The sequence below is a fragment of the Mesocricetus auratus genome, unplaced genomic scaffold (assembly GCF_017639785.1).
Source record: "Mesocricetus auratus isolate SY011 unplaced genomic scaffold, BCM_Maur_2.0 Super-Scaffold_15014, whole genome shotgun sequence".
In the NCBI taxonomy this organism is placed as follows: Eukaryota; Metazoa; Chordata; class Mammalia; order Rodentia; family Cricetidae; genus Mesocricetus; species Mesocricetus auratus.
Genome location: NW_024429186.1, coordinates 63,775,941 through 63,799,381, shown reverse-complemented (window position 1 = coordinate 63,799,381; position 23,441 = coordinate 63,775,941). Strand labels below are relative to the sequence as shown.

Sequence of the window (23,441 nt, the reverse complement as noted above, 5' to 3'; positions counted from 1 at the left end):
CTGGCGATGCGTCTCCTTTGCAGTGTGCTTGGCTAGTGCGAACGAGGCCCTGGGATCACCCCGGGCATAAAGCCACTCTCTAAACTTCAAAACAAAAATTTCCAAAGTCTGCTTGTGTACTCTGCAAGAATAAAACCAAATGTTACATGTGAAAAGGCTTCGGGAGTACCTGCTCAAACGCCGCACAAGCGTGTGCAGTGGGCGAAGATCAGAATTAAAACAAACGGGGTTCTTGAGCTGAGGAAACACCAATCCGGCTCCTCTCCAGGCAGGGGAAGCCGCGGGTTGCCATGTGACGTCATCACCCCGCGCCCGGCGCCTAGGGCTTCCTCTCCGTCCCGGGAAGAACCGCGCGCCATGGGGACCTGGCGGCGTCTTTGGCTCTCTGGCCGGTTGTCACTCTGGGGTAGTGGCGGGGCCGCTGTCCCGCCCCTAGGGCGCCGAGCCTTGGGTTGTGGGCGCCAGGTGTGTGCCGAGTGCGGGAGGAGATGGTGCGAGCCTGGTCGCCTGCGAGCTCCCGCTAGTGGGTCCCCCAGAAGGTGTCTTGGGCGTGTGGTTCCCAACCCCCCCGGAGGATGGATGTGTGGCGTGCACATTGCTCTCTTGGCGTGGGGGTTATTTCGTGAATAGATTAAAGAGAAGGAAAACACGCGGAGGGCTTAACCCGGCCAAAAGGCCACTTGGCGTTTTTTTAACATCCTCACCCTGGCAGACGAATTTCAGTTCCAGCAGTTTATCTTTGCAGTTGAGATTAACAGTCGATAAATAGCACCTAAAAGCTAACTCAGTGGCGATGAACTGAATTAGAAAAGCAAAGCCCCGTTAAAGTAAAACTCTGGGTCGTTTTTACTTCTACAGAATAGTAATCCAGTAACGAGGGTGAATGATTAAAAATTTTTTTTAAAGTTATTAGGCGCTGAGGGTGAGTCCTTGAAACAAAGAAGAGCACAAATCATGTCCCGAGGACTTCCTAAGCAGAAACCCATAGAAGGTGTTAGAGAAGTTATTGTTGTGGCCTCTGGAAAGGGTGGAGTTGGAAAGTCTACCACAGCAGGTATTGTAAGGCCTTCGTTTCCCTCTTGACTAAGAAGTTGTGCCAATTGTCAAATGCACTGTAAATGATCACTTTCAAGTTTAGTATTTGATGTTTCTGACTTGTGGTTCCCTAGTATTCGGATTTGATAATGGGTGGCAGCCAAACTAAACACATTACCAGATTGTATACTCAACTGAGCAAAAAGCAGCAGTAGTAGACAAGATATTTTGTTCACTTAACTGGCAAGTGGAGATAATCTCTTTCATAGGATGATAAGCAAATTAAACTAACCACTTGGCCCATTGTCTTTTCATAGAAGTGCTCAGTAATTGGTTGCTGTTACTTTAAAGACATTTAGTAATTGTATACTAAATTATTTCTGCTCTTTTACAGTCTATAAGTGTATGTGTAACTGTATATTTGCAATTAGAATATTTGTGATTGTGACCATTTTTTCACTTAATTATATCATTTGCATCATTCATAAAGTCACCAAAAGCTAATAATCTTTGAAAAAGCTTGATAAGGTTTAACATTGTTTACGTTTGTTTTTTGTACCCATTATCTAGTGTTTTGGGGTGTGTGTGTGTGTGTGTGTGTGTGTGTGTGTGTGTGTGTGTGTGTGTGTGTGTTCCTGCCTTCAGGTACATGTGTGCGGATGCAGAGGCTAACATTGGGTGTCTTTATTGTTCTTTTCAGTGCCTGACTGGGCCTTGAGCTCTTTGGATCTGCCTGTCTCTCCCCTTGTTCTTCCAGTGCTGTGGTTCCACTCAGGCCCTCGTGCTCTTGCTGCAAGCTCTACACCTACTTAGAGCCACCACCTAGCCACTTAGTCTTCATACCCTCTTCATTAATATAGTAGGCTGGAGCGTCTTCTTCGTGCCCTTTTCCATGATTGTAGGTTTCTCACAAAGATGGTAATTTAGCACCAAAGGTCATGGGTTCTAAAACAGTATTAACACTCAAGACTTAAGGTTATTTCTAAACAGAATCTTTTATTTTTAAAGAGATTAGAAGGAACAATAATGCGAGAAACTTGTTGCAGGGCTACCCATTATAAGTCATTTATTTTCTTCAGCCTTATGGAGTTATATTGGCAAGTAAATATTATGTATTTTGAAGGTTCCAGCTCTGTGCTGTCAACCTCAGCAGCCTGAGGAGTTCCCCTAACAAAAGTTTCTGCTTAGAAGTTAGATGATGCTTAACTTATTATATATCTGGAATTCAAAATTATCTTGTAACATATAAAGTAGACATTTATAAGTCCCATGCTTTAGATGAAATACCTTGTATACAGTATTCTTTGAATTCTCACAACAGATACAAGAGGAGGAGGTACCTTTAGGTTGTAATGGAAGGAGCAGACTGACATAAAATAACAGTCAGGGTTATACAATGATAGGAGGCTGGGTTCAGAGTTAGGTCTGCTTTGCCATTTATGCTTCCAACTACTTCTGTATAGAGTTGACAGCATTGTTCTATAAGGAAATGGGATTCACACTATGGAAAATGGGCAGGATGAGAACCTATTCATTTATCAGTCTCACAAATACAGTATGTTAGTCTCTGTCTCAGCTGTAGCCGGCCTGCAGAGCTGGCTAGCTGTGGTTTTGGGGATACCACTTTCCTCCTCCTTGTCTCTAGGGCATAGGCATTTTGGCTACCATTCTTTACCCCTCACCATCTATCTTCCCCATGTCCTTCTGTGCACAGTGTCCCAGCTTTCTGTGTGCTTGTGAATGTGTGACTTAGGTACTCAGATGCCTATAAACAGCGTTTATTTTCAAAAGGAAATGGGACGCATCCTTGCTCTTTTACCAGTGAGTTAATTTGCAGAGAAGGGAAGTTACTAAACTGAATTCCCTCTGTTTCTTGCAGTGAACCTTGCTCTTGCATTGGCAGCGAACGACTCGGTAGGTATTCATCAATGAGAATACTGATGCGTTACAGTGTTTTTAAGGCAGTGAGAAGTGTTGTTGCCCGAAGCCGTATAGTCTGGTTTCAGTCAGTTGCACGTTTTTAAGGCACTAAAAATGATGCCATTAATACCTCTTCATTTGGTAACAGTGGTGTAATTAAGTGTTGGCCATGTATCCCATGATAAACCTTCAATTCCTTGCACAGAGGCCATTTTTTAAATGAAAATTTACTGTTACAGTCCATATGTGTGCTAGTAATATTCTGGGTTCGACTCTTTTTTTTTTTTTTTTGGAGGCTAGCTCTATAATATGAATCCCAGCAATGTCTAGACCTTAACTTTGTAGCCCAGGCTAGCTCAGAATCCTTTTGCTTTAGTTTCCAAGGCTCCCATGCCTGCCTGGTTCAGGCAGAAATTAGTTTCAACTTATTTTTTTAAAAAAGTTAAAAGATACTCTAAAAGTAGTGTTAATCCTTTGGGGCACATTTTGAATAGAGTATGTGTATAATGTAAGACTGAAAGATTGTCCATTCTCCCCTTTGTCCCATAGGATTAACTGTAGGATAGCTTTGTGTATATTTACTCAGCTTTTCATCTCTTCATATACAAATTAAACCCACACGTGCACGCATCTTTTTGTGATAGCCTCCATTCTTTTTTCAAGATTTATTTATTTATTTGTGTGTTTGCATGAATTTATGTCATGATGTGTGTGCAGAAGGCTGAGGAGGCCAGAGCCCTGGAATTGGAGTTGCATGCAGTTGTGAGCTGCCATGTTGGCTCTGGAAACAGCACGTAGGTCCCCCGCAAGAGCAGCAGTTTCTCCTAATGGCCGAGCCACAGCCCCGTACCTCATTCTGTGGCTGCTGCTTTCAAGGTTGAACACTTCTTGTGAGTGAATCTGTAGATTGCTTCCTGCTTTCCCCACTTACTTTAATTAAAGGGCAATAGGATTTGGTTTTTTTTATTGGCACTGTGGGGTTGACACTTTATCACTGACCTCCCTAGCCCACTACAATAGCTTTGGGATTTATTTTGAACTTTTTATGAAAAAACTTTAAAAAGCAATTTCGATCATATTCTTTTCCTTCCCCCAACTCCTCCCAGATCCTCTTCATCTCCCTATCTACTGAACTTCATGTTCTCTTTGAAAAAAAATAAAAACAAAAACAAAAACAGGAAAACAACAACAACCAAAGCCAAAACCGACAATGAACTAAAAAAATAAAACCAATTAAGACACACACACACACATACACACATACTCTCACACACACACAAAACCCAAGGAAACAACAACAGCAACAAAAAAAACCAAAGCAAAAAGCATACAAAAACCTAAACCAAAGCATGGAGTCTACTTTGTGACTCCTGACCACTCTTGGGCATGGAGTGTGTGATTGACATGCCAGTGACACTCCATTGAAGAAAACAGGTACCAGTTGCAGACAGCTTCTTGGTTCAGGGTGGGACTTTGTGTCCACTTCGTCTTTTCATGCTGGGGTTCTGTCTGGTTCTAACTTGTCCAGGATCTTTTAAGTTTATATATGTGTCAGTCCTGTTGCGTCTGGAATATACTATTTCCCTGGAGTCATCTACCACCTCTGGCTCCTCTTCTATATGGATCCCTGAGTCTTAAGGGAGGGGTTGGATGAAGACACCCATTTATGGCTGAGTGCTCCAAAGTCTCTAAGTTTCTGCACACTGTCCAATTGTGGGACTCTGTGCTAGTTCCCAGCTATTGCAGGGAGAAGCTCTGATGAGGGTCGAGTGATGCATTGATCTATAGTATAGAAAATGCATCAGTAGGAGTTATTTTATTGCTGCGTTTTTTTTTAACAGAATAATAGTATTAGACTTTCCTCTAGGCCTGTGACCTATGTAGTCTGAGGTTCTTGGTCACTTTAGCAGGGCCAGGCATGGGTTCCATCTCATGGAGTGTGTGTTAGATCCAATCAAAAAGTGTTTGGTAACTACAGGTATAGCTTCAGGCAGAAGTAGGTCTCAGCATTTATAGCTGGGTGAAATTGATGATTACTTTTCTTCACTGATAGCGTGCAAAGTATTTTCCATCATCATGAACACTAGTCAGGGGAGGTGAAGTTTCTAGTTGGCATCAGCTCAATTTTTCCTTGTTCAGTGACATAAGTAAATGTCTTTGGCAATAGGGCCTTGCCATCCCATAATGGAGAGTAACCAGTAGCCTTGGCAATAGCCTGTGATGTTTGCAGGTGTGTGTGTGTTGTTTGTGTCTGTAGGAAACGTTTGGCCAACTACTCAATGTGGGATATTACCGCCTCATTATATGGTAACTCTATTTAAATTCTCTCTCTCTCTCTCTCTCTCTCTCTCTCTCTCTGTATTTTAGGAAGCTTCTATAGTGGTAGGTTTCCATATGATTTTTCAAATATTTAGGTTGGTGCCCCTTTCCAGTTATTACAATGAGATTTTCTGGGACTGGGGAATTGAACCTAGGGCTTCATGCATTCTAGGCCTGGTGCTCTACCACTGAACTACCTCCCCAGTCCATTATAATGGTATCCATTCTTTCTTTTAATTTTTAAATTATGTTTACTATTACTGTATGTGTGTATGTGTATATGCGTGTGCAGGTACATGTATGCTGTGGGTTTGGAAGTCAAAGGACTTTTAGGAGTTGGGTCCCTTCCACCTAGTATTTGAGGCAGGGCCTCCTTTATTTTTGTTTTTTATGCTATGCTGCTACAACTTCAGGCTGACTCGCTTACAACTCTGGAATTTTCTTGCTTCTGCCTCCCATCTTGCAGTGGGGGTTCTGCGTTACAGATAACCCTCACCATTTTGGGAGCAAGCTCAGGCTGTGAGGCTCGTATGGCTTTTACTGGCTGAACCATTTTGCTGTTCTTCCAGTGTCTGTCTTATATTGCAGTCTTACATACTATGTAAGGTATATACATGCTCTCCAGAAGGTATGCCTCATCTTTGATTTTAGCTATAGTTGATAGGAACACACCTCTTAAATATTCTCATTTATGATAGGTATTATCTGTCTTTTAGGTATTAAAAGTAAAAATGAAAATGAACACCGAACATAGTATGTAATCCTGCAAGTCATTAGTTAGTAATATATATCTGTTTTAATTTCCTTTCCATATATATGAAATATATGTTTAATTTGGTTTATTTCCAACTTACTATTTTTTAAAATGTCCTAGCATATTTCATATTTATATATGAGATACATATATAAGTACTTGAATATATAAAGTATAAATATATATACATGAAGCACAGGTAAGATTTGTTATTGTGTTTAGCTGTGACTGTACTTCTCACTTATTTTCTGTCATGCTGTATTAGTGTCCTATGGACAGCGCATATGGAAAAATAGTATGCACTATGTATATACGTGTTCTGCTGAGAAAGGTATCCAGAATTTGCTAGAATGCAGAGCTAGGCATGTTCATGTGCAAGATTTTGGCCCTGGGTTCTGAAAATGTGAGGGTTATTGTAAACTTCATTCACTGTGGAACCAGGTATCCTAACTGGACTAGTAGGGAAAAAATCCTGCACTGTTTCTTTAAAGTTGTGCTCCTGCCTCAAGGAAATTCTACCATCAAGTCAATTAAAAACCCATTTCTTTACAGGCTGCTCCTTTGTGGGGGACATGCCTTCTTGCATCTCATCTCATCTTGTCCTTTTTCTTGAGTCCTTCCCCCTCCCCTCTGGATGCACCCTTGAGTTCTTCTGTGGTTTGGTGGGCAGATCAGTGACTAAAAGTATCTCCGTCTTCTTCATGAAGCCCACCTTTAATGGCAAAAGAGACTTGGCAGAATTAAGGTAAAGTTCTTGAGATAGAAGGATACTTTAGATTTCCTGGTAAGTTCACGTTAATCCTGAGGTTGGGGGGAGAGCCAGGTGTCATATGAGGAGGAGCGGAAAGGAACCAGGCAGTGTGTCATTCTGCCCACACCCAGCTGTCACTCAGTGATGCCCATGGGGCTTCCTTAGGAAAGAAGGGGCAGTGAGCACACGAGGAAGTCAGCTCTCCTAGTTCTTTCGTCTCTGAAGAGCTTTATCCGTTCTGTGTACTTGATATTTTAACAAAGATGTAGAATGTAAGGCTCAAAATCACTTTTTGAACTTGGAAAGCAATAGTCTGTTTTCTTCTGACACACTAATGAAAACGCCTGATGCTTTTCTGGTTCAGAGGACTCTGTAATAACATGTGTTGTCTCCCCCCCAAAGCTTTTAGGCTTTCTTTATGGTTTTCAAAGTTTAAAATTCTCACAAGTATTTGTCAGGTTGTTGGCTGTAGAAGGTGTTGCACGCTTGGAAATTGGCCTTGAGTGTTTTCTGTTAGGACGCTTCTCTCCACTGATGTGTTTTCTGTTGGGACGCTTCTCTCCACTGATGTGTTTTCTGTTGGGACGCTTCTCTCCACTGATGTGTTTTCTGTTGGGACGCTTCTCTCCACTGATGTGTTTTCTGTTGGGACGCTTCTCTCCACTGATGTGTTTTCTGTTGGGACACTTTCTCTCCACTGATGTGTTTGTCCGCACTGCAGAAGCCCTCAGAGAGTGCTGAGCCTGCGTGCACTCGTTTTCTCTCCTGATCTTTGGCTCTTGGTCATTTGTGTTTCCCAAGAATCCTCACTCTTTTGCACACTCCTCTATTCAGTTATAGTTATTTAGCCCTTCTACACATTGCTTTCTGCAATTTTCTAGACTCTTTCTTACTTTCAGCTTATTGTTTCTTAAAAAAAGGAGGGTTTTTTTTATAGCGTTGTCTTCACTCTGAATCTGATTAGAATTAATTAAGAGTAATGTGGTTTTTTTCCTTTTTCTCTTTTTTTTGTTCTCTGTTTATTTAGAATAGTAGGACAGTTGCTTTCATAGTGCCCTCTAACCAGCAGAATCAGTACACTTGGGGAATTTTTGTACACACAAAAGTTCATCCCTACTTTAGACCTTAAAGAATCAGAAATCTTAGATGTAGCAAGGGCTGGGCAGTCTCTCTTAACCCTCCCTCTAGGTGTAGCAGAGAACTGTGCAGACTGTCTTAACCCTCCCTCTAGAAGGTTCAGTGCTGAAGTCTGAAGCCATGGATCTAGAGATCTATGGTTTTCTTAAAAACAAAAACAAAAAACAAACAAAAACATCTAATCTGCTAATGGCCCCCTTTCTTCAGGGTAAGGATAGCTTGGTTTTGAATGGCTTTCCCCCTTGTCATTTCAGTGCAGTTTGGAGGAAAAGGAACATCAACATGCATGTCTAGGTAGCCATATTTATGTAAGAGACAGTGAGCTTGCTTGCTTATTTATTTATTTGTTTATTCATTCATTCATTCATTCATGGGAGAGAATCTCACTATGTAGTACAGGCTGACCTGGAACTTATTTTGTAACCCAGGCTAGGCTGGTCTTTAAACTCAGAATCCCCCTGCCTCAGCTTTCCAAGAGCTGATATTACAGGTGTGTATTACCAGTTACACTAGTGATATGTTTAAGTGTGTGTGTGTGCATATGTGTTCATGTGTCACAACACTGGAAATTAATCCCTGGCCGTCCCTTTCTAGCATTTGCCTATATACTACTGACCATGCATACCGACAATCATATTTCTTGATTTTTCTCAACTACTTTTGTTATGAGCTTTATCCTTTTACAGTATAATTTTAAAAAAGTTTGAAGCCATATATTTATTATCTTTATGTGTATGGGTGTTTTGCCAGCATTGCATTCATGCAGTTAGTGCCCATGGAGGTCATAAGAGGGTGTAGGATCCCCTGGGACTGGAGTTACGGACAGTTGTGAGATGCCATGTGGGTGCTGGGAATTGAACCTGGGTCCTCTGGAAGAGCAGCCAGTGCTCCTAACCGCTGAGCCATCTCTCCATCCCCTACAGTATAATTTTAATGCACAATGGGAAAGAGCATTGAGTCTGAGAGAAGGAAACATAAAGGCCATCAGAAGTGTTGGTAAGTTCCATGAGCTTTTATTAGACAATTCATTTTATTTTAGTAAATATATAGAGTACTCGTGGCATTCACTGCTGCCTCTCTGCAAACATAAAAATAAACCTGAACTGTAGAAGCTTATAGCCTGCCAAGACTACATTTATAAAAGTGTATTGTACGTACTACTACATATATATAATACCTATATATCTACATATAAAATCTATCTGTGTATCTGTATCTATGTATCTATATTGGCTCTCTCTCTCTCTCTCTATGGTGGTAGAAATGGAGCCCAGGGTTCGTGCGTGCTAGCCAATGCTCTATCACTTAGCTGTGTTCCCAGATCTAGCTATAGTTTTTGATGGTATGTAGTTGAAACTGTTTTTATAATAATAATTTCTTTTGTGAATGAGAAATTGTTAATCATCAGAACCGTTAATAAGATTTTATTCGTAAAAAAAAAGATAATTTTTTGTTTTGTAAAAGTAGAAACATTGTGTGATCTTAAAGTTTTATAAACTAGCAAAGATAAAAGGAAGACAGATATCTTAAAATGATGAAAAAAATCCAAGGGCCAATAAATAGTAAATCTACTCACGATGAGTAGCTTTTGTTTCAGACAGAAGCAATTTCCCCTGGCAGAGTGTTTTCATGAATGCGGTTGTGCAGTCGTGTTTGATTCTCATGGGAGGAGGTACGGAACCCACGCTGTGTGGATCAGTTTTATAGCCTTCATCCATTGTACCCTTTCCTGGGTGCACTTTTCAGCCAGCACATATCCTTGTCTCTATTTTTTCCAATACGGACCTGTTTCTACTATTTCCATTTAGTGATAGCTCATGTTGCTGCATTGGCCCCTTCATTCCTTTATACATCAGTGACTACTCTGTCTCAGGCACTGTGTTAGGAAACTGTAGAAATGGAGAAGACACAGTTGCCTCTGGGAAGCTCACAGACTAGCACACCATGGTGTGACAACCCCTTCCTGCCTGTGCTCCAGTTCTGCCAGTATGCTCTGCCACAACTCACAACTGTTGGAATCGCAGAGCTGCCCTGCTCAGATTCACACCCAGAAGCCTTTGCTGCTATTCAAGCAAAGCATTCTATCGTTTTGTAACCATCTGCATTTCTGCAGGAATGTTCTGCAGTTTTCTTCAGCTTTCTGTGTCGCCTTTTCCAGGCTACCTATTTGACTTCCTGGTTATTATATTATGCACAAGGGTGTGGCTGGGTGAGGGAATTGAGTGCTTACAAAAATCCTGTGACTGTCTTAATGTGTGTCTGTGGGTTGCTTATAGTGCTCACACAGGTGGTTGATCAGTTAACTTTTCTCTGAGGGCAGCTCAGTAAAGTGTTCTCTGAATATTCTCCAAGTAAGTGTCTTTCCCATGTTGTGAAATTCAATGGCACTGTTGGTTTCTTTGTTATTATTGCATCCATATGGCGATTTTAGTTTTTTTTTTTTTACAATAACAACATAACTAATACTTACTGAGAACTAGCTATATTAGCGTAATTAGTTAGCAGTTTACATAGAATGATTCCCATGACTTGTTTCTTAGCTCATTTCCTCTTCATAGCAATGGAATAGGACTATGTTCCATTTGAAAAGGAGCCTGCCACTTTAAGAGAGTGGTCATTCTTCAGATGCCACACCTCCCTGCTGCTTTAACTGTCCCTAACTGATGGTTCTAACTATCACCTTGTTCTTCTGTGCTCTTTGTTACATACTCTATGTTGAATTAAACCACATGATGTAAACCCTCTCCCCTTCCCAGAGTGTATAAAAGTCTGATATTTCCTTTGTTCTTGGATTGCTCTAGGATTTTCTCAGACTTCCAGCTGGGTCTCTGAATAGGCTCCTCTGGCTTCCCTTTCATGGTGTTTCTGTCTGTCTGTCTGTCTGTCTCTCCCTCTCTCTTATTCTCACTCTTAATGGAGCCCCTTTCCAGGGTTTCAAGGTGAGCCAGTCCTTCTGTTGAAGCCTGGAATTTGTTTGGTCTCTCTCATGCATTGTACCATTGTTGGTCTAATGCTCTTCTTCTCACTTTGGGGCCAGTCATGGTCTCAAGACTCCAGATCTCCTAGTAAACCACATTTTCTGAAGTGAATTATGTGCTAGCTCCTTTCCTGGGGTGACTGCTGCTGCTTTACTCTCTTTATTATTATTATATTTAAGAGCTACTACCCGATCCCCATTGTAGACAGGAAGTAAAAGCACACAGAAGTTAAGTGGCTTGTTCAAAGTCACCAAGGAAGACAATAGCAGAACTAAGATCGTCTGACAACCTGGATCTTGTGTTTTTAACTTAGTGCTCTCATTTTGCTTTGATTCTTAGCATTAAGAACTGGGTTGTAGGGCTTGGAAGAAGGCCCCCTGGTTAGGAATGAGTACTGCTTTTGCAGAAGGCCCGAATTTGTGTGGCTCACAATCATTTGTAACTCCAATTCCAGATGACTCTAATGCCTCTGGCCTCCAAGGGCGCCTCTGCTCATACTATATACACATTACATAATTAATTAAAAATAAATCTTAAAAATAAGAAAACAAAGGGTTATAGCCTATGCAATATAGTGAGACTCATCTTACATCAAGCCTATGGTGTGTCATGTGCTTTTAGACTCAGCTACTAGAGATGCAGAGGCAGGATGTTTATTTGAGCTAGGCATTTGAAGCCAGCCTGAGGTGCTGTCTCAACCAACTGACCGACCAACCAAACAAACAGAAGACAACCAAACAACCAAGTGAACAGCCTCACTCAAGTCCCAAGTTGGTTGTCTCTAGTCTTGACTACCTCCAGAAGCAGCTAGTAATGTGCTTATGGCTTGGGTTACACAAAATACACCTTCCTTGTGTGGTTGAATTGAGTATGTAGTTAGATTTCAGTGTGTAAGTACAAAGCTTCTTTTCTTTAGAAGTGATAGGATGGGAATAGTGGTGATAACTTAGTGGCTGTGATGGTTAGTGTTAATTTTCATGTTGGCAGGATCTAGAACCACCAGAAAGGCTCTGGGTACAACTGTGAGGAATTATTTAGCCCATGGACATGCCTGTGAGAATTATGTTGATTAGATCAGTTGAGGTGAGAAGGGGGCGGTACCATTATCTTAGGGTTACTATTGCTGTGAAGAGACACCATGACCAATATTTTCTTTTGTAGAAAATATTGAGGGTGGCTCGCTTATAGCTTGGGAGGTTCAGTCCATTATCATTATGAATGGGAGCATGGTATGTGCCAGCAGATGTGGTGCTGGAGCTGAGAATGATACATCTTGCAGGCAACAGGAAGTTGACTGACACAGAGGGAAGCTTGAGAAAGAGACCCCAAAGCCCGCCCCCACAGTGACATACTTCCTCCAAGAAGGTCACACCTCCTAATAGTGCCACTCCCTTTAGGGCCCATTTCCTTTGAAACCACCACATCATTCCCTGGCCTTGGACCTGGATTGTATAAAAAGGAGAAAGCTGGTACCAGCATTCATGACTCTCTGCTTCCTGTTTGTTTAGTGTGACCAGCTGCTTGAAGCTCCTGCTGTCTTGGTTTCCCTGCTAGGATGGACTACACTCTCAAACTTCGGACTGAAATAAACCCTTTGTCTCCTGAGGTTTTGTTCCTTTGCTATTCTACTTGGCCTTCTCATTTTATACTATTCTCAGTCATCTTAGCTCTGCTCATGACTCCTGTTCCTTGGATGCTAATGTGTTGCAGTCTAGGTACCATTCCTGGGCACTAGACCTGCATGTTAGCCATTTACCGCAGAGGACCACTTTGACACGCACCAAGCATTTCCATCCCAGAGCAAATTCCTTTCCCTATAGCTGTGTTTGTCCTCTGGGAAGAGCACAGCTCCCCCACCTCCTGTGTCCCTGGGTTCACTTGTCTCCTTTGCCTGTCTGTGAACATTTAGATTTTGGTCTTTTCCCTTTTTCCTTAATCCTTAGTGTCTAAGTCTAGGGATGGCACATGGTGAGATTTTTGTTTGTTTCTGGTTCTTAGAATGGGTTTCATGGCCCAGGCTGGATTCAAGCTCACTGTAAAGCAGTCTGGGTTTGAATTTTCTGTGTACCCAGGAATTACCTTGAACTTCTGTTTTTATTGCTTCTACCTTATAAGTGCTGGCTCTTGGTCGGTGAGTAATGACCATGGGAAGACTTAGTAAAGAGTGTATGCTTCTCCAAATAAAAAATATACACAGATTCAAGTGTTAAATAAGTTCTCTGTAGCATGTTCACTATAAACTTTCCCACTTCCCACAAGAAAATGAAATAATTAAAATCTAAATGAGACAATGTACATTATTCTGCAGTAAACTGCAAACAAATTTTTAGTATTAACAGTTAGATTAACATTTTGTGTAAACAGTATTTCAAAGTAAAAGTCAATGTATATTTTACTTGGCTATTTTGGCAAAACTTAATTTTAAGTTCTTACATTCCATTTTTAGAATGACTCATTAAGTAGATTTTTAATTGGATTAAGAATGGAAAATGAAGCAGTATTATCTTCAAAGAGTTTGCATTTTTTTTTCACTGATGTTTATCTCCAGAATTTGTCTTGTCCTGTGATTACATAATGCCTTCACACGCATTCTCTCCAGATGTACTGCTTTTTACACAAATGTCCTTTCGATGTGACTAATATTAGCCTAAGCCTTTGAAGTTCTGTGATCATATTAGGACGGACTAGGACATTTAGCTCAAGAGTTGGGTTTTGGCTGGGTGGCACGTGCCTGTAACACTGGCTAGCGCTTGGAAGTAGAAGCAGGAGGGTCAGGAATTTAAAGTCATCTTCACCACATAGCAAGGTCTACTTCAAGGTCTGCCTGGGTTGCATGAGATTCCTTTACAAATTGAAAAAAAAAAACCCTCAAATCCCAAAATGATGTAGGGGTTGGGTTTGGGAAAGTTGAACATATGTATCTCTACTCACAACAATATTTTCTGCATTAAGTAGTTCACATTCTAACTTTGCTGCTATGCAGATCTGGGTTTGTTTCTGGCTCTGACTCTTGTACACTGAATGGCTTTTGCCTCTGCCTTCCTCATAGAGTTGTATAACAAGATAGTGCATGGAGAATGCTCCTGTGGTGTCCAGAATACAGGAAATGCTAACAGTGCTGGTGCGGGGCTGCAGGTGCTAGCCCCCACATCATCATTTGCAGTGCAATTGTGGTGTGAATTTGGAGTTCAAGGATGTTTCTCTCAGGTTCACATGGGAAATCCTGATGTGACCACTTAATTGAAGTCATGAGGGTTATTTCATTGTTTCTTTAGCATCAGTATTATAAGAGGACCACATTCTGGTTTGTTAGCCTATTCTTAATGTTTTCATTATAACAGGTATCTCTTAATTAAAACATTTGTTTTCATATCATGGTAAACAATTTGGAGGAAAGGTACACTGTTTATGTTTAACATATTATTATTTTAAAGGTAGAGAGGAGCTGGGTCAAGAAACCAAATCCTGGAGGAGCAATTGCAAAATCATTATTTTTTTGCTTTCTGTTCTAAAATTCAGAGGTAATTCTTGGTAGAAATATTTTATATTTACAAGTACGTTGAAATTCACAATTTTTTGCATTCACTGAGATTCAGAAAATATTTTTACAATTAGAAGAGTCTACACAAACTGACATTTGTTTAGGTTGAAAATAGAAATATTAGTCATGATTATTCCTGCAAATATTTGATATTTGTCATAGCATCATGCATGCATCCATACACAGTGCCTTTCTGATGAGTAGCTTTTCCTTATTCTTTCATACACAGGCTTATTCCTGTCTCGGGCCTGCAGTCTCCCAGGCTCCATGCTCAGCATGGTGCTTACGTAATTGGAAAGATCTTGCCCTTGCCATTTCAGTCAGTTTAGAGCCTGCGTGACAACTTCTACCACTGTTTCCTTGGCTTTGACTTGTCTCAAGTCCACCCTCCCTCCCTGCTCCCCCACACTTTGTTTAAATGGGGCTTCACTTTGTATCCCAGGATGCTCTTGACTTTGTGATTCTGTGCCTTAGCCTCTAGGCACTTGCCTGTAGTGTGTGCTGCCTTGCCTGGGACCTGCTTCTCTTGCTGGCCACTGGGGCTCTCCCAGTCTTCCTGCTTACACATCTCCTGCCCCATTCTAGTTGCTTCTTGCCCAGCACGTGCTCTTGCTTCCGCTTTCACTGGAAAGTGACCTTTTTAATAACCTCTTTCTTGTTCTTGCTCACTATTAAATCTCTCTTTCTTCAGTCATCCTTGCAGACTTCCCTCTCTGCCTCAGAGAGATAGCAGGCCCCATCTTTCTGCTGTTGTTCTTAAAGCTTCATTTCATTACTCTTTTAGGAGTTTTCACTCATGCATACCCGCTGGTCATGTTTAGTCTCTTTACTAAGTTTTCCTCTTAGGTCTACTCATTCACACAGAATGCATGTGTTGGTTGAGTGAATGAATCACTAACCCTCAATAACCCCTGTTTGCACCTAAGCCTCTGGCTTCCCTATTATTTTCTTCTTCAAGCCGTACTTGAGAGTGTACTATACAAGCTCTGTCAGTTTCAGGTATTTTCAACCCTTTGACCTTTCTACATTGACAATACATCTTTGTCTACAAAATCCATGCTCAGAAACTACAATTGAGTTACAACCCCCCCAACCAAAAAACAAAACAAAGATAAAACAAACAAAACCCACCAAGAGTACAAAAACATAATTTATAAGGGCTGGGGAGATAACTCAGTTGGTCAGGTGCTTTCCTTTCAAGTGTGTGGTGAACCTGAATTCAGATCCCAGAACCCACATAAAAAAACAGGTACCATATTGATGGCAAGATGGGATTTGGAGACAGTCAGACCCTCTGAGCTCTCTAGCTAGATAGTCTAGCCTACTTGAAGTTTTAGGCCAGTGAGAGACCCTGCCTCAAACAAAGTTGGAAGTGAGCCTCTGGAGTGGCATCGAGGTTTGCCCCCTGATGTTGGTGTATGCATGTTCACACACACACACACACACACACACACACACACACACACACACACACACACTCACACACAATTTATGACATTTAAAGTAAATCTACGGTTTTGTGTGTGTTTGCCCTTGGACCACCAGTTGCATAGCCTGGACTTCATTTTCCTTTGCTTTCAGCTTCTCTGGATTGACTCAGTATTTAGTTTCTGCTCCCCACTTACCAGCAGTCTGTCAAATATATCTGTTTTCTTTCTCTCCTGATTCTTGTTTTCCTGTGTTTGACAATTAGATTCCTCTTTTTCATATTACTCTATTCTTATACATTAAAAATTTTTTTGTTTCTCACACGTGTTCCTCTTGTTTTAAAAATACCGCTTCTTCAGTTAACATCCTTTAGAATAGAAAAAAAAAACCCTGAATTCTTTATGTGACTTACTCATCATCATCTGATCTCTAACCAATAGGTCAAATTTCAGCCACATAAATGGACCCAGCATCATGATCTTCTCTAAAGTCTTCCATTCATGTGTTCTTTATAATTAGTTTACACCTTGTCACCACCTGTTTGAGTTAATGACGGGTACCCTAGACTTGCTCAGTGAAGCTACAGCCATTTTAGTACATCCACAGTTTCTATGGGATAGGGGTTTGGACGGAGAGGAGGATTGGCTGTTACAGCACTGTAGGAGTTACTGTAACAGTGAAGCAGCTTCAGTAGGGAGAAGACCCAAGTGGTTATCTAGAGTCCTTCCCCTTGTGCTTGGTACTGGCTGTGGTAACTGGAAAGCCGAAGGAACTTGGGTAGATAGGAGCACATTAACATGCTTACTATCTATTGCCTAGTCTTGCCCAGAGCTTGGCAGTCTCAGTGTAATGGAACTTTTTGGCTGGTGTTCTTCAAGTTGATGTCCTGGTCATTAAGGTGGAAGCTTTATAGCCTTTGTGATCTAACCTGATTAGTCAGCCTAGTTGAAACTGACATGAGCTTTCTTGGGTTTAAGGGGAGGGAAAACAGAAGCCACATCTGAAGGAAGGAGCACCAAAGCCCTTGCAACCTTCACATCGTCCTCATCTGTCATCTCTTCTCCCTATTCCTTTCTCACCTGCCAGTCACTAATGCTGGCCTTTGTAATTTGAGAAATAGCTCGTTTCTCTACTGTTAGGAATCTAGGTGAAACTCTTAGAATTTTGCCAGGTGCAGAGGCACACACCGGTAACTCACACACTTTGGAAGGTAGAGGCAGGCGGATCGGGCATTGAAGGTCATCCTCATCTACATGTAAGGGTCCAGGCTGGCTTTCGTCACATGAGTTCATGTCTCAAACAACAAAAACAAAACAACCCCTCTCTTTTATTTTGGTCCCTTTAATCTCCCTCACCTTGAATTAAATAATGATTTCTCATTGCGTGTAGAAATGTTTTTATTCCAACCAGGTCTCTGCCCAGGTTATGTGGCTCTGTTCCTAGAGTTGGTTGTCCTCAGTCCTTGGCTGTCCCAGGCTTCCAGTCTGCACTTGGCTGGTACTCTTCCTTTGACTGGCTGGATGGCTTCCTTGCTTTCTCTGTCCGTTCCTGTTATCTGTCAGGTCCCTTGTTGGGTGTCTCTTCCTCTATGAAGCCTTCTTAGTTGTTACAGACGGCCTCACTTCCTCTTTCCTTCATATGTTTGAATGACCCTGGTGTCAGGCTGCATCCTAGGTGAGCTCCCACTACTGCCTGGATCATTGCTGCACACCCAGTAAACTTTGCCAACTGATTGAAAATAGATTACATTTGGTGGAAAATTCCAAAGGTTTGAATGAGTTCCAGGGCTTTCTCAAATGCCTATAAATTACCAACGGTCATTTTTGTCTTAGGACAATTATGCTTTGAGAAGTGTTTGTGTTTCAGCATTTTAAATTTTCAGTTAAAATAAATGCAGCAAACTTTCAAAACTTGTGTATGAAATGTTGTATGCTAGAAAACAGTGGATTGGTTAAGTACCTATAAAAGAAGCTTTGATAAGATTAAAGGCTAGGAGAATAGATCTGAATTCAGAATGGTATTTTAGGTTGTGGCGTTTTAAAGTGTTAGTTTTGGCTGTGGATTTTGTTCCAGCCTGTTTCTTTCTGGTCAAGCCATGTGCTGGTTCCCTTTTGGCGATGCACTGTGTGAGAGGGCTGGGGTTAGCACTGCCATCCAGAAGTGGGTCAGAGCGCTTAGATGAAGGAGAGCAGTCTTACAGAGCCTTTATGTGTTGTTGGCACAGTCAGACAAAAGTAATTATGAGCTTGAACCTCTCACCGTGTCTTGCTTCCTCTGTCTCTCATAGGCTTTGCCAAATTAACCACATCAACCAATTAAAAAAAAAAAGAACTACTGTTTTAAATAGTTCTTTTAGGTTCTGAAGAAGCTTCTTGAGAAAGTCTGTGTCTTCTCCCCCTACCCCAAGTCTCCTTTGAGCTTCTGTAAAGTCTTAAATGGCCAGTTAGAGGTCAGGAGGCTTGACTGTGCTGTGAACGATAAAGTGCACCCATTCCCAGCTGACGGGGCTCCAGTCCACGCTGCTCTAAAAAGAGATTCTATTACCTGGGGACAGATAACAAGCTAGGGGTTGCCAAGAACAATGAATGACAAGTTGGATTACAGTCTGTGGCTCCCAAACCATGGAACATTCTTGATTTAAAGGAGGAATGTCCTCAGGTTGTCTCAGAAGGCTGGATCTACATGGGAACAGGGCTCTCTGTTTCAATTTTTCCTGTCAACAAAACAGAAAGCACAAGACTTCTCCAAGCCTGGGACCAGCTTTGGCCTCAAATTTGTGCTGGAATGTTGTCTGCAGTGTGATGGGGCTCTTTGCTAGTCGCCATGGAAACTGACCGAGGTGCTAGTCTTGTCCTCTGGACTCTGTGGGCAGCTTATATGAAAAGTGACTGTGTCTTGTGCTGTTCTTCAAATACACAATGTCTTTAAGAATGATTAAAAGGCAGCATACTTAATTGAAAATAAGATATCTGTATCATGTTTCTGATAGGCTGTTTCAAACATTCTATGAATTATCTAGGTCAAGAAATATGAATGAAAATTATTGTTGTATATGAGCACAATTACCTTGGTTTGTGATTTTTTATCTGTTGAGCTCTATGCTTATATATGCAGAGGACTAACATTTTAAATTTCACTTACCTGCCTAGTTTTAGAGGACTTGTCAGAGAAATTAAGGCATGGCAATAATTTTATCTTATTTTTGCCAAATAAAAAGGTGGTTTAAATGGTGACGTTAGAGACATTAAAGCTAAAAACATCTAAGCAATTAAATCAACTAAAATTCAGATCTTATAGACATCCAGTATTACACCTTTTGAAAAGACTTATCTGAAGCTAACGGGAAAGGCTATATGGTGGATATCTTTGGGAGTGTGAACCTTGACAGTCCCTCTCATTCCCTAAGTGAGGAACTGGTGAACAGAGGAAGAATCTGGGCAGAAGCAGTCTGGGGAGTTACCTGATGCTGGCGGGAGGAAGCATTTCGTTTAGGTAATTTTAGACGTGCACACTGTTGTGAGTCTACAATGATTTCGTTGTAAACGGTCTGCTTATTGCTATGGTCTGACTGTGTAAAGTAGGGAACTTGGATGATTGAGGTTTCCTTTTGCTTTCCTTCATGATCAAAAAGTCCATGTCTTGAAATGAGAAACAAAGAGTAGAATGCAGTGCATTGACAGATGTGTGTTTATCCGTTCAGTCCAGAAACTATTAGGTACTTAACCATGTGCTGAGCACTTTCCTGGAGTCTGCATCTACAGTGGTGAAAGTCAGAGTTCCTGTCTTTGAGGGTCCTAAGTCAATGGGAGAGGCATAATGAATGAGCACTTTTTAGGTAGTAGTGAGAGTTAGGAGAAATAGTGAAGCGGTGTCAGGCTGAGCGAGTGCTTGGGAGATGCTCTTTCCAGTGGGCTTTCTGAGAAGAGACCTCTAGAGACATTGGATTCGAGCAGAGATGTGAAGTGGGACACTGAGCTACAACTGTGAGGAACAGGAGAAGTGTCATGAGACTAGAGTGAACTGGAGGAAGGTAGACGGGTGCAACCCTTACAAACAATGTAATCCATAGTGGACATTTTAATTTTGGTTTTCCCCGGAGAATGACATGGCGGTGTTTTAACGAGGGTATTGACGTGATTATTGTCTTCCTTTAAAAGACCCAACAGTGATGTATAGAATAGCCCTAGGGGAAACAGGAAGACTAGCTAGTGGCTATTGCATGAATCCAGGCTGAAGATGATAGCTTGGACTGTGAGGATAAAGACATGGTAATTTGATAGGTTCCACAATACCTTGAAGGTAGTACTTGCTGACAGTAGGGTGAGGATGGTGAAGGAAAAGGTAGTATGGTTATCTGATAACATCTCTTTAGTATAGTAACATATAGGTAATGTACATTTACCTTTTAAATGTACCGTTCATTGGGACCAGCTACACTTACACTGTTGAGCAACCATCACCACTGTCTGCCTGATGCTTTATCATATCCCCAAACTGAAACTCAGTAGTCATTACCAGTCACTCCCCCAGCTCCTGGTCACCACGACCTACTTTCTTTCCCTGTGAATTTGATAACTCTACACCTCATACAAATGGAACCATAGGACCTTTGCCTTTTGTGTCTGGTCTGTTTCACTGAGCAGAATGGTTTCATGGTCATCTGCTTTGCATGTAATTTCTTTTTAGGATTGCTGTTTTACTTTTAGCAACTGTATGGATGCTAGTAGTCTGTCTTAGATGGAGAAGACTAAGGAAGGAAAGATTGAGGATTAAAGTCACTTCTCTTTTACATGCATGACATTTCAAGTGCCCAATACACACCAGAGTGTATTGAGCAAGTCCAGAGCTCAGAGGGCAGTGGGAGCTGTGGAATGAATCTGAGTGTCATCCAAGTATAGATAGCATTAAGACTACTCAGGAGGAAGAACAGATGTGAGAAAAAGGTCTTTCAACTGTGTCTGTGTTTTGAGGTTGTGGTGGAGGGACATGTCTATTCTAAGACTCATCCAAGTTGTTAATGAGTTAAAAATGACACTGGTTTTAAATGTTGTAATGGATTTTAAGTAGTTGTTTTCCTTATTATTTTCTCAATTCCCTACTTTCTTTTGCTGAAAATAGCGGCAAGCTTTGTTCTTTTAGAGTTTCTTTGAGGAATTTAAAGAAAGTGTCAGTGTGAGTGATGACTAGAGGGTTTATCCCCCAGTGGTACACAGACTAGAAATGTTACCCTGGCAGAGACGATTTGAAAATTAATAGATGCCAGTGCTCCTAGGATAGAAGGGCCTTGTTCCTGCACATGTGTCTAGCGAGAGAGCCAGCTGTGCATGTCTAGAGGTGGCTTCCATCCAGGAAGGGCCTTTTGGGGAGAAGTCGTGGGCTTGTCCTTTAACCGCAGAGGCTTTTTAGTTAGATCACTGTGGTTGGGTGTGGTGGTGGAGAGTGTGTGCCAATGCTGGCAAGGCCTCCCAGAAACGCTAGTTCTTAGACATGTGACCAAAGACTTGGTATTTTTTGTTTTTATCTCTTTTGTAAAGACCAGCTTGATTAGCTCCAATTATGTCTTTACAGTCTTCACTCCACAGGGCTTGAGAATCCAGTTCTTTAAAAAACTTGCCCCACTTTTACATGTTTTGAGTATCAAATCATTTCGAAAGTAGTCTGGTAGGAGAATTTGTTCTCTCTATTATAAAACAAACAGAAAAGGAATATGGTTTCATGCTGCTAAGAGGATATTACTATCAAAGAAAGGAAAATTTGAAAATCATAGTCTACTAAATGCCAGTATTCAAGGGGGAAATGTAGTCAGGAAAGAATAGCTCTGCTTGGAAGCAGATCCTATAAATGGATCGTGAGTAGCTGACATCTGCCCATGACAAGATCCCTGCAAGCCTGCTGCTGCTCGTCCCTGAGTTAGGACTCTGACATTTTCCCACATACGATGAAAATGACTGTGATCATATAGATGATTTATTTTTATACATGATTAGACAGGGCAAGGGAAGCCAGCTGTTAAGTGTGTGTCTTGTGAGGCGGCAGGATGTGACAGAGGCAGTAGTGAATCAGGGGCAGAGCAGGAAGGCAGGTGACCCTCATGTTCTCTTGGTTACTGCTGCTCTGGGCTCTGGCAGAGCTGCGAGGGTAGCAGATTACACCACACGGCCTGAGGTCCTATGACTTACTCTGGGAAGCTGAAGACAGCTGACATTCCTTTATGTTAGTAACTGGCTGATACATATCAGACCCCATGGGGGACTTCTTGGGTGACAGGGGATGGAGGGGGTGGTGAAAGACCATTCAAGATGTTCACTGAGATCCATGCTAAGTGTGACAGAAGAGAAGTTCTGATGGTAGGGAAACGTACTAGAGAAACCGATCCTAACCTGAGGGTTCTAAGAATGCTGCCCTGGGAGTAATACCATTACCTGTGCCTTCTACAGCCATCATTACTTCCTCATAACTCTGTAATGCCTTTTCAACATCTAATTACTATTACCCTCACTTCTAATTGATATGTTTCTCATCTCCTTTTATCCCCCTCCCCTTTGAATGAAAACTTTGGGGAGCTAGAACATTGGAATTGGAACTTAGAGTTTTTTTTAATCAAAAATTTGCCTTTTTTTTTTCCAGGGATGGGGAGTATGTTTTTGTTTTAACACACACTTATTAAGTAATTCGGGTTGAACTTGAACTTGCTGTGTAGCCTCAGGAAGGTTTTGAGCTTGCAATTCTCTTGCCTCAGCCTTCTCTATGCTTTGATTATAAATGTCTACATTTGTCTACTTTAATTTTGTGTGTGTGTGTGTATGGGTGTTTTGCCTGCATTTATGCCTGTGCACCATGTACATAGTATACTTGGGGAGAGCAGTACTCCTAGTACTGGAGTTAAAGACAATTGTGAGTCAACATGTTGGTGCTGGGAATCAAAACCAGGCCTTCTGCAAGAGCAGTAAGTTCTCTTAACAGCTGAACCCCTTACATTTGCCTGTTGTAGATACTGTATATAATGGGATTCTTTTAGGTTGGGCTGTTGTAACTTATCATAGTCTCAGTGGCTTTGACAGCACACATTTATTAATTACCATTTGGGAGTCTGGAAAGTCATAAGACTAAGATGCTAGCAGATCTGGGGGTTGGTTAAGGGCTTGTTTCCTGGTTTGAACATTACTTTGTCATTGTATTAGATAGATAGATAGATAGATAGATAGATAGATAGATAGGGAGGGACAGACAGACAAACAGACAGACAGACAGACAGAGCATGAGAGCGAGCACTAGGGGGTTTCTTCTATAGGAGTGCTGATCCAACAACCCATAAGACCTCCACCCTTATGGCCTAAATGTTTCTCAAAAGCCCCACCTCTTCCCTAATGGTCTTCACACTGGGGCTTAGGGTTTCAACATAGGAAGTTGGGAGCAAGCATTCAAGATCTGCTGTTTTCTTTCTTTCCTTCCTTCCTTCCTTCCTTCCTTCCTTCCTTCCTTCCTTCCTTCCTTCCTTCCTTCCTTCCTTCCTTCCTTCCCTCCCTCCCTCCCTCCCTCCCTCGCTCCCTCCTTCCTTCCTTCCCTCCCTTGCTCCCT

General features: G+C 41.6%; 1 protein-coding gene across 3 annotated transcripts in view; it reads left to right on the top strand.

Moving 5' to 3' along the window:
• Positions 1-336: 336 nt before the first annotated feature.
• The window catches only part of Nubpl (nucleotide binding protein like), a 184,378-nt gene continuing 161,273 nt past the window's right edge, over positions 337-23,441 (top strand). For 2 of the 3 annotated variants that reach the window (XM_040743106.1, XM_040743105.1), the window contains exons 1-3: positions 337-465; positions 907-1,054; positions 2,915-2,949. In XM_040743106.1, the coding sequence (XP_040599040.1) occupies positions 358-465; positions 907-1,054; positions 2,915-2,949 (291 nt within the window). In that variant the 5' untranslated portion in view covers positions 337-357. The remainder of the gene's footprint in view (positions 466-906; positions 1,055-2,914; positions 2,950-23,441) is intronic. The other variant, XM_040743107.1, reaches the window with a different exon arrangement.